Source organism: Corvus brachyrhynchos, unplaced genomic scaffold (genome assembly GCF_000691975.1).
Source record: "Corvus brachyrhynchos isolate BGI_N302 unplaced genomic scaffold, ASM69197v1 scaffold4, whole genome shotgun sequence".
Taxonomy (NCBI): Eukaryota; Metazoa; Chordata; class Aves; order Passeriformes; family Corvidae; genus Corvus; species Corvus brachyrhynchos.
The window spans coordinates 3,912,465-3,926,668 of NW_008237878.1; the positions used below are offsets into that span (position 1 = coordinate 3,912,465).

General features: G+C 36.4%; 2 protein-coding genes across 7 annotated transcripts in view; one reads left to right on the top strand and one right to left on the bottom strand.

The window, feature by feature from the left end:
• The window catches only part of CACNA2D3 (calcium voltage-gated channel auxiliary subunit alpha2delta 3), a 398,259-nt gene that overhangs the window by 318,187 nt on the left and 65,868 nt on the right, over positions 1 to 14,204 (top strand). The gene's annotated exons all lie outside the window — the stretch shown is intronic.
• Positions 6,158 to 14,204, bottom strand: part of LRTM1 (leucine rich repeats and transmembrane domains 1) — an 8,655-nt gene continuing 608 nt past the window's right edge. Inside the window, exons 2-3 of the mRNA XM_017732421.1 lie at positions 12,334 to 12,930; positions 6,158 to 9,549 (exon numbers count right to left, since the gene is read on the bottom strand). Coding sequence (XP_017587910.1) covers positions 9,116 to 9,549; positions 12,334 to 12,930 — 1,031 coding nt within the window. The 3' untranslated portion in view covers positions 6,158 to 9,115. The remainder of the gene's footprint in view (positions 9,550 to 12,333; positions 12,931 to 14,204) is intronic.

Consider the following 14,204-nt stretch of genomic DNA (forward strand, 5'->3'; position numbering starts at 1 on the left):
TACAGAGTGCGGGTTAGCAGCAATTCAGGGAGGCAGCAACAGCTTGCTGGAGAAGCGGCAGCCTGCCTCACTATGTGTCTACAAGGCTTTTTATAACTTTTTGAGCCAATAAGCAAATGCCACAAAGCTTGCTACACATTTGTACCAATCACCACTGAATAATTTTGCCGCAGTGTGTGCTTTCTTATCCAGTAAACACATTGCTATTATAGCCTATTGCACAAGCTTATACTAATACATCTTAACTTTCTAGGAAACTTTACTATAAAACCCAGTATTAAACTCAAAACTCTTTACTCTTTTATTTATCACTATTATTTCTTGTATAAAGTATATTTTTACTACACTTCTACTCTTATAAGGCCTATTTATTTCAAAACTACAAAACTGCGTTCACCAAGGCTGCAAATCGAAATATGTATCCATTTCTATCTACTCAAGCACAATGTCCTTTATATATTCTGTCAGCACCTGTGGGCTCTCTGTGAGAGAGCTCCCTGCAGCTTCATTTCCCACAGTACTGCAGGCAGGGCTTTCTTTAGATTTGAACACATTTATGTTCAAAATTACCTTAGCTGCGTGTTTTCTGTGACTGTGTCTTCTAAATCAAGTTTACATTGAAATGATGAGCATCTTCAAACTGCCCCTGTTACAAAGTGGAGTAAAAGATGGAGTTTTTTTCTTCTCAACAAGATCTAAAAATAGGAGAATGATCCCCCACCCCAGTCTTGAAATTTAGTGAGGTTCCTGGAATATGAGTATTCCTCTGGGTGACAAAGATGAAGCTAATATAGGATATCCAAATTTAGATAGTGATCTAGCTATTAAAATTGAGGAAAGTTAAGATGGAACAGTCTCTTACAATGCTCATGTGAAGGGCAGTACATTTCTGCTAAATGTTGGTAGAATTCAGCGTTCCAGTCTTGTATTCTTTGAGTTAAATTATTTCAGGTCCTTTATTTGGATGTCGATTTTCAAGTAGCAAACATATGGGCATCTGGATAAGGGCAGGATAGGATTTCTATGTGCTATGTACATGTTTATTTCCATTTTTTGGCAAGAGATGATGGTTTCATCAGTATGATTTTGTCAAAAAAATTATTAAAGGTACCGCTCACCTAGACAGTTCTGAACAAGATATGGGGATGGAAGCAAGCAAACAAGCCATCATGGTGCAAAGCAGGGTCTAAAAACTGAAAACTTGCTCTAAAACAAGAGCCATCATGGAGCAAAGCAGGGTCTAAAAACTGAAAACTTGCTCTCTCTTGAGATTTTGAGAGTGTTGACAAAATATGTGAACACTCATAAAGGCAATTCCGTGTAGGGGCATTTTAGTTCAAAAGCTGCAGTACAATATAGGACCTTAAAAACTCCTCTTGTTGAAAGAGACCATTGCAGTTCACAGAAAACATGAAAATTAGCCCCTTGGTATGCTTAATTAAAGATAACAGAACCGACATAATCTTCTTAGGGAAAAAAAATAGTAAAGAATGCTGAAGAAAATGTCTGATGAAAATTGCCCTGTCTTCTTAAGTTTTCTTCGTTGAACAAGCAGAACCTGGGTTTCAGGCCTCATTGGAAAAGTCCATAGCAGGGGTTAGTAAAAAGCTCTGGACACTGAGTTGGAGGAATGAAGGATTAAATCATACACAGGCAAAGTCTTTAGTCTCACAGTCATTGGAAATTTAGAATTTGAAGGAGATGAGGAGAAATGGTCCATTTTTTTTCAATACAAGGCTGCTTAAAAAAGCTGAAATTATGTACAATTTTCCTTAATCCTTCTTTGCCTCTTTTTTTGTGCAGACTAGTCAAGTACATGAATTGTAGAGGCTGGAATTGATCTCTTAAGATCATCTAGTCCAATCCTACTGGAGTAGATCTTGAGAGAATCTGCACTAGAGCTGACTACCCAGAACTGTGTCCAGTCAGATCTTAAATGCTTCCCAAGTGGAGAGGCCATGTCCTCTCTGGGTGTGTTATATTAGATGTAAATAGATATAAAAATCAGGTGGGGTTTTTTACTGTTTCCACCAATTGTTGAAAATGTAGAATTGCAAAAAAGTTTTGTTTCTGTGGTACTTAAGTACAAGGAAGGAATATCTAAGAAGTATTCTCTGCCATTTTTTTTTTAATATGGTCAGTTTTGTGTTGGACTTCCTATTTATCAAAGCTGAAATTAGAAAATAGAAAACACTAAATGAGCCCTCCTTGCACATGCTCTTCTGTGGCCTGTCAAATCAAATCAAGTAATAGCTTAATTTGTTTGTTTTAAAAAGATAAAAATCTTTACCAGTACATCAGACCTGTAGTTTCTGAAAACAAGCATGTCCTCAATGCTTTATGTCAGCATAACTGGAACAGTAGAGTAAGAGAAGCTCACTGTAGCTAAATTATTGAGAAACGAAAGTACTCCTGTTCTGTGAAGATGAAGGCATGTTTACAGTCATTTTCTATCAAAGAAGGATGATTGTCTGGCATGTGCATTCAAGTGTTGCCATAGCTCTGTGAATCTACCCTGACTCAGTCTTTCTGCTTAAGCTGCACTAATTTATATATATATATATATTTAACTATACATATAGTTAAACATATATATAGCTAAATATAAACTGAAATATATTTAAAATATAATAAGCAATCTTTTATATCCGGGTGTAGGAGGTGTTACTGAAACTGAAGCAAAGGCAGTCCTCTTCTGTTCACTGACAGTGGGATTTTAAATGTTCTTACCAAAAATACTCATTATGCAAACAAGAACACTATGTTTTGTTCTCCCAAAGAAATTTTTCCAAGTAGTGCCATGATCCAGTATTTAACTTGTCCAGTATTTAACTTTTCAAACTTGATCCTTTATTTTTATAACCAGCCCATCTACAAATTCAAGGATTTTTTCTCCAAACCCTGGTTAAAGAGATATTTTTTACAAGTTACCTCATCCATCATTTTCTTTGTTCTCCCTTTTATATAACTTTAGAACCCAACTTTAGTATAACAATACTCTCACTTATTTCATGTTAAATATTGCTAGCCAGGATGCTAAAAGGCCTCAGATAATTTGAATGACACAGCTTTAAGGTTTAGCATCTCCTTCTAGTTTTGTATCCATAAGCTAAGCTAAGGAATAGTAAGGGCTCAATCACTGATTTGTTAAAAATGGCACACAATTTTGAATGCCTCTATTCTGGCCAGAGGAAAGTGGCCCTGATGATCCTGCTGTTTGATATTCAAACTGTGCCTTGAAATTAGGAAAGATCCAAAATCTCATATCACTTTTGAAATACAAATCAGTCATATTGAGGTTGGTCACACTTCAGGTTTTCATTCTTCCTGTTTAGATCAAACTCTACAGAACAACAATTTAAAAGGAAAATTTGTGAATATATCAGTTTTCAAGTAAGTGAGACTTCTGCTGAGCTAGGCTCTAAGGAAGATGCTTTTAAAATTTCATGGAGGGAAATGTGCACCTTGTAGCTGAAAATATGTACCTTTATGACACAAAAATTATGGTTTTCACCCATTTTCCCTTTTTTTTGGTGTGTTAATATTTGTATAAATGTGACCTCAACATTTCATCCAGGGTTTTCTTTAGATGAATTTAAATGGGGTTTGCATGCACATCTCTTTTTTAACAAAGAGACTCTCAATTACTTAATCAAAAGTAATTTGAACTATTGGTATTTCTAGAAGTGGCACATACTGTAAAAGTTTTACAAATACTGAAATCTGCTGATGTTACAGTCATGCATAGAGCAAATACATCTGCTCTATACTTCTTGGACTTTTTTTTTTCCCATTTTTTCTCACAGGTATTGCTTTCATATTATTATTTTTGTTAAGAACATTCAGGCAAATGTCAATGCCATATACTGTCCTTAAAATTTATGATGCCATCTGTAAAATTGCAATTTAATATGAAGGCCTAAAGGAAAATGAATATGTCCTCATGATGACACACCAACCAAATTTTTGAGGGATTCTAAAACAGATGTTTTCCTTGTCAGGCAAGAGAGTGATTTACCTAATCTTTACTCCCCATTATAAGCCACAGAATATTATATTCAACAGTAGCATTTAGCAAATCCCTCAAAATGTTTTTCATGCTTTGGTAGAAAATGACAGCTTTATGTTTTTCCAGAGTTTCTTGTTTACTTTGAATATTGTTTTTGTGTTCATAAATCTAATATTGGTATACAGACTAATGTTTTCATCTTTAGAAAAACTGAGATGTGTATTTGAAGAGTCTAACAGTAAGCAGCTCACATGGAGCCATTGCTTGGGAAAGATGGTTTGCAGGGAAGGTGTGGAGAGAGGTAAACTCCTCCCCAGAATGCTTTGGAGCATATGGTGTAAGTCCTGTCCCTTTCTTTTGGCTGAACAGGGAAGCTGAAATTAGTGACATATTCACAATGCAGACATTTACATTCATTTCCATTTGCTCTCAGTTCATTTCACCATACAGAATCAGCGTGTGGAACAGTTGAATAGTGGTTTTGGTTTTTTTGAGGTAGTTTTCTGCTAGTGTTGATAATTTAACCTCTATTTATCTAATTCTTGGCTGTCCTCACCACTTGTTCTTAGAGAATCCAGGACTTTGACAGATGTATTACAAGAGTATCCCAACATGTTTAGTATCAATATGTGTAGTAAATGGCACAGAGCATCTGCTCTTTGCTTCTGCACTTCTGCCTTGCTGTGGGGATTTGTTGGTTGGTTGGTCGGGTTTAATACTATGTAATTTGTGGAGGAGGAAGATCCTTGTGATCTAATACCAACCAGATTCCAGGGGCATTTTGCTAAATAATTCTGCTGCCAGCAAAACAAATCCCCGATTGCAGAACAAGGCAGCAGATGAGCTGTTGGGTCCTTTGGATAGCTTCAAATAATGTTGTGCAAGGATGAAGCTGCAATCATATACATGATTAAATTGCTATCATTTTAAGTACTGAGGATTGACTAATTTATTTTCCCTCCAGTAGACTACATTTCCAAATATTAACAGTGTTTTCTCATGTGTTGTATCTTGAAATGAGGATGACAGCCTTTGCAAAACAGTTGAGCACATAGAGTACATAGCCCTAAAACATTGAGGGATCCCTCTTCAATCAGTACGAGAGAGCAACCACAGCTTCCACTGGAGAGAGATATGAAGTTTGTAGTTGTTGGTTTCTTTATTATGGCCTTCTAATTCCTACACTTTCTCCCCTGTTGTGCTTTATTGTGACTGGTGTTGCTGCCTGTTTCCCCCCTGATCTGGGGAACATTCAGCCACATTTCAGGTAATATAAACTCAGGACATACCAAGACTCTGAAGATTGTTGTTACTGTGCCACTTTTGGCCAAATTAAAAGATCCAGGTTGTAAAAGTAGGCATCCTTTCTGGATGCTTGACTAAAGCCTGTGTGTCCTTGTCTCCTGGACAGCAAAGGTAGATTGTTGTAATGGTCATTATTTTCCTGTTAATTGCTAATGATAGAAAAGCTATGTGTAGTGTCACTAATTGTGCTACTTTGATATTCAAGAAGAGGGATCCATATTTTGTTAGGACATTGTATTACTAGAGAATAATGAAGCTGACTTTTGACTTTTTGCAAGCTCTGAATGGAAAGACAAATATGGCAAGCAATTATGTTTCAGTTTAAACTTCATGTCTCTCAATATAAATGCTATTGGTCATTTTCTGTAAAGAACATGGGTGTACTGTAGTATTCAATTTTTGTCCTAAAATGAAATTTTAGAAAGTTTTTCTGGAACAAAACAATATAGCAAGCCTATATATGAAAGACAGGAATGCAGCAATATATATGCTTTCCCTGTCTTTACAAATGCCTTGCAGACTAGTGCGTCCTCATATTTTGTTGACTTTGAGGGGGAAGAGTGTTTTTCACAGAGATTAGAAAAAAAATACTGTGCTTACTTTAATACTCTCATGAGATTGATGGAAGGACAACAAAGCTTTCTCAGGAACATTTATCTGAAAAATAAATCTGTGCAGACAAATAATTTCAGTGGCAGATGTCCATTGCTAAGCTTTATAAATTAAGGGCAGTACTGTGGGGATTCCCTATATTCAGTCTTCCACTTGTTGTCAATAATTTTTATAGAAAACAAATTGTGGCTTTTATCTCTGTTTTTCAGTAATTGAGAATTCTGTTTCCTCTGCTGAAAAATAAATATTTTACCTTTATTAAGTAATTGAATCAATACTTTTCTCTGTTCCTTTTCTGCTATTACCTTATCATCAGAAATGACTGGAATTTGTTAATTGCAAACAATTTTACCATGGTAACCGTGATACACAGTCTTATAAACCTTAAATGAAAAATTTCCCTGGGATTTTTGGGGTGGTTTTTTTTTTTTCCTTTGGCAAACAGCAAGTTAGAAAGTATAGAATTAGATTTTGTATGGATTGGCTTGCTCTGTTCCCACAGCAGAGGGAACTAATGGAAATATTTAATACTTTGCTTTCTGGCAGAACTCTATATCAATTTACAGCCTTGTGTGTGCATGAAAATCCCTAAAGCATCTTCAATGTGACTCAGAATGAGTTTCTTTAAATGTTGTTGTGCCCTTCATTGGCTCTTCCTCACCTTTTTCTTTTTTCCTTCTTCTTCTTTTATTTTTTTTTTAAATTTATATATGAATAATGATACAATGAGGAAAGCCTGGAAGGTTTTTGGTGCTACGACTGTTTTTTTAAGGACTAGGAAGATGTTCTGGGTTATTCCTGACTAGGAAATATCAAGTCAATTCTTGTTTTTCTTTTGCTTGAAAATATCAGAAGTGTGAGGTGACTTGTGATGGGAGCTGCGCTGCTGTGTCTGAGCCTGTTAGAAACACTGTGGGTGAAATCTCTCTCGAGGCTGAAGGTTTATTAACTTCCCTCTCACAATCTACACTTTGAGTACAACTGCGCTCAGTTTAGGTTGTCACTGTGGAAAGACAGTGATTTGGCATGGCCCCAAACTCATTTTTGGGCCCATGGGCAACAAGATCCAATCCTGTTTTACTTCAGTCTTCTGTATCTGAAAAACTGTGTTTTGCTTTGCAAAATATTATGGCAGTAAGTGGATAAAAGAGTAAAAAATGTAGATTGACATATTTAAATGACTTAGTTCTGAAAGTAGATTAGATTATTCATTAAGCTTCACCAAATATTTACAAGGAAAAAAAAGTAAACATCAAGAGATCAAAGAGCCTGAATACAAATATTCTACATATTAGGATATTGTAAAAAATATAAATATTCTAAAAATGTTGTGCTGATGATGTCTCAGCTGAAGCAATGTGCCTAGTCTAGGGTACAGCATTTTAAACAAAATGTAAAGAACTGAAAATGTTCCAGGGAATGCAGAAGGAAAAAAAGTTTGGAGAATGTGGTCTTGCAGGAAGAATTTGAAACAGCTTGGTTTATTTAGTTCAGGACAGAGAAGAATGAACAGAGCCTAATAATGATATGAAGTACTTAGCAGTTGAAAAAAAAAAAAAAAGAAAAAAAAAGAACAGACAGTAATTGATTGTTTTCAATGTCTGCTAGATTTAGATTAAGACTGAGATGCTTAATTTTCTCTGGACATGAAAGCAACTGCAGATGCAGGAATGAGCTTTAATATTTGGGTTGCAATTATTACTAAGTAGATAAGAGCAGGGGTTAGGTGACTCCTGCCATAGAGCCCATTACTCAGTTGAGGCTGTTATTGGAACAGCTACAGAGCTTGATCTCGGAATCCATCTGTTGGAAGGAGAGTGCAGGTCTCCAAATGCCACAACACAGCTTCCCCTTTCCCTTACTGCAGATTGTTCCATGGACTTTTTCCTCAAGACTATAAAAATTGGTGATTTCTGCATTGGCTACCTGGACAGGTCTTTATCCCCGTCACTGGAGAGAGTTAGGGGACACATGAGACATCTGTTCAAAATAGCCAAAAATTTATTTTATCTAGTCTTGGGAAAGGTGAATGGAGTTCTTGATCTCTGTTGGTTGCCTTAAAATAATTTCTAGGAACCATTAAAAGACCTACCTCTGCACACTCAAAATATTCTTTGAATTCTAAACTTATGATATTCAAATGGTTCTGGCCCTGATTTCCTCTGACGGCAAAACAGCTCTGCAGAGAGTAAGGATGGACCCTTGAGTGAATCCAGCTGAATGTTCCCTCTGTGAGGGAGGATGTGTAAACATGCAACTACATTATCCTCCTACTGAAGGGCAGCACTGTGATGGGAGCTGCATCTGCAGTCATGGCATTTGCAAAATGGGGCACTTTGTGTGAGGATTTGGGAATAAGTGGCTACAGAAAAGTGTGTAGCAAACCTGTAGCCAGAAGGATATCAGGTAGTGTCTTCAGATATGCTCTGTGTAATCCTTTCAGGGCCTCTATCCAAAGCAGTGTAGCATTTCTTCCTTCAGCATTTTCTCAGCTCTCTTCTTTCTTCCCTACTAAGTAATTAAAAAATTATATACAGTAGTTAACAAGGTGCTTCCTACTTTCTAAATTAGGAAATGAATGGAATGTTTAATTGCCACTTCCTAGGATACATTGGAAGATTGAAAATACATTTTTGGAAATGCTTTTAACACATTTATGTTATCAGGAGCAGTGCATAGACTGGCTGGTCTGAAAATTGCTTGTGAATTGTGTACATCTTAGATAGTAATTTGTACTCTCTAATTTAAGAGAGTACAAATTTAGATAAACTAATTTAGATGACTCTTTTCTATTTTTCTTTGCAGAACATCACTCCTGTCAGCCACTGACTGTAGGTGCACCATAGGTCATATCTTGGTCTAATACTGCATCAAGAATTAGTAAAGGCTGGTAAAACACTTTAAAGTGGCTACATCATGATTTCGTGATCTCAAACGCTCAGCCCTAGATAGTGGTTTTGGAATACACATGCATAAAATATAAATAAACTTATGTTCTATATAAAGTCTTAGTAGATATTCCAAGCAATATATATATATTTACATTTTTAAAAGTATGAAAAAGGAAAAAAAAAAAAAAAGAGAGACAGAAGAACCCCAGTAAGTTCTATTAAAACAATGCTATTTAGATTCCAGGCTTTTCAACTGCGGTGAGGGCTTTATTTTCAAGAAGCCAAAGACAGAAGCAACTCAAGCCAAGGAAGTCTCAAAAGGCTCTTTTTCCTCGGGAATCCCAGGCTGCCTGACCGGGGCCAAATGTTCTTTGTGGCATTTGGCCGTAATTGCAGCATAAGCACAGCCATAAACAGCAGCTGCCAGCATCATCAGACACACGATTCCACACACGACCCCGGTGATGACCACGGTGGCGATGGCGTGGCGCAAGCTGATGGGCCTTGGCTTGGGCTTGGGCTCGCAGCTGGCACGGCCACTGTCCCCAAACTCAGCGTGGTGGCTGTGCTTCAGTGAGCTCCGGTGCTCGAAGCCGTGGTGGTGGCTGCTGGCCAGGGGCACGTGAGCTGTCCTCAGAGGACAGGCCCCAAAGAGCTCGTAGGGAACTTTGAGGAGGTCCTTCCCCTTCCGAATCCCTGGCGCTGAGCAGATAATGCCATCGCTTATTCCTCCTGGAAGAAAAGAAATTGTCTCAATATTTGACAGTTTCAGAATTACTTTAATGTAAAATTAACATTAGCCTGAAGTAAATTTATCATCAGTTTCAACTTCATACTTTTAAAGATTTGTAACTATATTTTAAATGCTTTTGTTCATTTAGGTGAGTGGTGAGATTATTACACTTCAAAACTCACATAAGAGCATTTTCAAGAAGCAGTTCATCAGGAATTAGGTTATCTATGTTTTTACAGGTGTGAGAGTGAAAAACAGTGGTGGTAGAAAAAGAAGAACTGTCATAGATAAACAAAGAGGTATTGTTGACAGCAAATTCAGTTTGTTCAAATTCCTACCACTGCTAACTTTTATAGAGAGAAATGGAAACCATGTATTTAGAAAACATTTTGCACTTGATTGAAATATCCCATGAAATCATCATTGTTCTGACATCATACGTTAATTGTAGCAGGGCAAAGAGAAAGCTCAGTAAATTGTACGTATCCATGAGTGGTCTTTTGAAGCAAGGCTTGCAGGAAGAAAATATACAGAGGTATAAAGGAGTTGAGATTAATCAATCTATTACTCTGCTGGATTTCAAGATTGCTTAGAGCCAGCTTCCCAAAGGAGGTTTTTAGTACAATGGGAAGAGAAGCAGGAATCCACAGGCCTGGTAAATCACATGGTTGTTCCTCAGTGTGTAGGGGAAAATACACCAAACATAGCCTTTCAGGTACCTGACTAGTCAGAGCACAGGGCTTTAGGGGTGTGGTGTGTCAAGGAGTCCACAAGGCCAAAATCAATGTTTACATATTTTAAAATATTAACTAATCAAATCAACTGAATTTTCTTTCTCTTCTCTATCCAAAATAATTCACCTTTCAGCTAAATCCAGGCACAGAAATTTTCATCCTGAAAAGACTTTGAGGGAGTAGTGGATACAGACAGAGCCAAGCTGAAATCTGGAGACTACTCCACAAATAATGTTGACATTCCAAGACAGATTTGAGCATAGCAGGTCTCTTGGCCTTTAACAGTGAAACCCGAAGCATGGTTCCAGACATCTTCAATGTGTTGTTTTGAATATGGATATAGATAAAACCTCCAAATCCTTCAACTCTTATTGTTTCATGGTTTTAAGTAACTAAATGTGTGTGCTTGGAATAGAACCCTGGTGTTCCTCCTGAACTGAAGCATTCTCTGCAATTTTCTGTGAGTATGCATGAAATGTCAGTTGTCTGAGATGGATTCAGCTAACAATACTCAAATATTTTGGACTTATATTGCTTTGTTACGACATGCAAGAAATACCTGCAGCCACTCAAAAGTTTCATCATATGTGTGTCATATGAGTAGTGGGAAACATCAATGTGCAATTTAACTAATTTTTCTTCATGTGATTCAGGCGAGTAATTTTAGGGAAATACAAACACAGAACAGAACATAGTACTTGGGCTTTCTTTAAAGCTTGTTGCTAAAATGAATTTGTAAGTTCCATGTCACTTCATTTAATTAATCTGTACAATGTTCAGTAAGATGGAAGGGCATCACTGAACAACATTGTTTTTTGAAATAAATGACATTATTTATGCTGCTGGCAGAGTAAATAAGACAATCTGATATGTTTATCTTGGATCATTACATTCTTCTGCACAGAGAAGTCAACCCCTGCTGAATTTCCAGCATAATAGAAAACCTGTGGTAAAATGATATTTTACCTGTTAAAGTTATTAAGATTTTATTGTTAACCTTTTGTCTTTTCTGAAAGGTGGCTTATAGTAGTGAATTTGCCTCACCCAAAGATTACTCCAGGACTAATTGTGTCCCTGCATGGCCAGTATGGTTTTCCAGCTGGCCTGCAAAGTTCTGATCCCTGCAAAAGGCAGTCCATCAGTCGTAGGCCACACGGATCATCTCCACATCTCCTCTGCTGCAACAGGCTCCACACCACTTTGGTACACAGACAGGTAATCAGTAGTTTGGTCACATGCAAGCATCAAAGCCTGATTTAGAAAAAAGAAAATTGCCCTGCTGTTTCGAATTCTCAGTCTGAATATACCTCCTGGGAGAAATAAATTAATTTCTTTTTATACTTAATTCCTTTAGAATTAAATCATGTTATCTTTCTCACAGCATAACTCATGAATATATTTAAAACCAGCTGTGACCAAAATACTGAGACTACTAATTATAAATTTCACTTTTGCATATGTGATGCCATTAGACATTTCTGTCAGGAAATTGCCAATGAATTGAGTACCTCCTCTGGTTAACAACAAATTAGGAAGTGATACTAGTTATTCTGAAAATATTAAAGTGATAATTGATAGAAAAACAAGAATCCTGAGTTCTCTAAAGTTTAATCAGTGCGGATATCTGTCTTGTTGTTTGCCATCATGCAACAGGTAAAAAGCTTTTAAACAGCAGGTTGGTTTCCAGCAAAAACGTATTGGTAGAATTAAAACAAGGGTACGTGCAAAAGTGTACTTGTTTTATATATAGAAGTGGGTATATATGAATTCACACACTACAGAACACACCTGTACCTGCTGTATGGTTGTGTGTGTGTCCTTGCTCTTTCTCTGGGCACTAATATGAAGCCCCTCTCTGATTCCAGTTTGTCACCTGTGTTTATAGAAGCACTTACATTCTGACCTATGCATAAGAATACAGTTTACTGTGTTTGTTTGAGGAAGTGACCTACGGTGTGAGGTAAATTTTTAAGCCATAGAAGTGAAGATCAGTTAGATGCTGGGTAAATGTTCTCATGTACACTAGATGTAATGAGAAAAATTCCTTACCTCTGTATAGAAAACTCTCCAGCCACAGTTTCAGGCCAAAGATATTACAATTGCATTGCCAGGGATTATCTTTGAAGAGAACCACTTTCAGGTTTGGAAGTGACTCCAGCAGAATTCTTTCCATTTTCTGAAGTTTGTTATGCTTCACAGAGAGCAACGTTATATTCCCTGTGCTGTTTCCAAACGTCTCAGGCAAACGAATAATGCTGTTGGATGACAAGTCCAGTTCTTTTAGGTGAGGGAGGAAACTGAAAGTCTTGTTTTCTATATAATGCATCAAATTTCTGGTTAGGTTTAAAACCTGCAGATATCGTAGTTTTTGGAAAGCACCAGGTGCCACACTTGAGAGAGAATTATTGGACAAGTCTAAGATTTTGAGCAGTGGTGTTGCAGTGAATGCATTTTGGTTGATTCTCCAGATACGGTTATTCTGCAACTGTAGTATCTGAATTTCAGGAGGTAAATGGGCAGGAATTTCAGTAAATCCTCTATTCTTGCAGTCTGCAGTCTTTGAAGCTGTGTGGCAGAGGCATTTGTTGGGGCAGCCATGAGCTGTGTGTGCCAAGGAGATGACACTCCAAACCAGAAGCCAGTTACCTGTGTCACAAGTGAAAGAAGATTTAAAATTAGTTTAAAATGTTTGGGTTTTGGCAATATACAGGCCACAAACACAGCCAGAAGGTACACAGCTCTTTATAATGATAAACATTAATGTAGATACCACAGAGTGAATTTCTTTTATAATAAATTAGTAAATTACAGATACTGTTGAGGTACTTCTGTAATGCAGAATGAAGATAATGCTACCATGGTCTTAAAATGAAGTACTTCCCATAGCTTTATCTTAAGTACAAATGGTTTTCAGGAGGAATTGCCATCAGCAGAGCAGTGATGTTTGAAGGGAATGTGACAGTTTCTAAAATTATTAAATTGAAATGTCTCTCTTTCTGTGGTAGTAACAACTTTAAGACATCCTTTGTCAGAAGAATTACAAGCAGAACTTCTATTTTACTAATATTACTGCCTAGAAGAACTGAGTCAATGTACCATCAAAAGAATTACAAGCTTCACAGACATAGCTATAAAAGCTATTAGCAGTACCTTTTTAGCAATCCAGATTCTGTAAGTTTCTCCTTTAAAATATCTGTTTATTCTTTTTGCTTTAATTCCCTTCTCTGCATGCCAGCTGTACTTCCCATAGATACAGGTTTCTACACAATCAACAGACATTTATCAACAAGATTCTGAAAATATAAATTAGCTGACAGGAGTCTAATTAGTTACTTAGTAATATTTAGTATTTATAATTATCTGCTACTCCCTGATGTTCAGGTGGTTTTAACTGAAAAAAAATAATATTTTTTACCTTTTATGTCTTGCTAATCTTTTATCTTTTATGTCTTGAAAACAAGGTACTACGTAAAAGCTATGCTTATATAAGCTGTGCTTATATGCATATAATGAATTTTTTTTTTTTAATTGGATGGTGTTGAATAATTAGATTTTCTTTGACTAGAGAGAGTCAGAATGATGAATCCTCTTATAACATTGCTTTTGAGATGCCTGAAATAATTTTTACTATTTTCTTTTTCAAAATGCAAAACATTTTTAGTTAGTTGTTACTTGAAACCTTTGGAAAATAAAGTACTTGCTGTTTATTGACTTACAGAGATTGAATGTGAATTACTGACAGTGAATACCATATTGATGGAATAATGTATGATTATAGTATGAAATATGATAAATGCATAAAAGAAAGTTGTATTTTGAGACTACAGTCTAAGGCACAAGCTGTTCTATAATTTTCACTCAGAAATGAAATATTTATATTAAAATTATACATAACCTTCTGCAATACTGAATTTTTCATC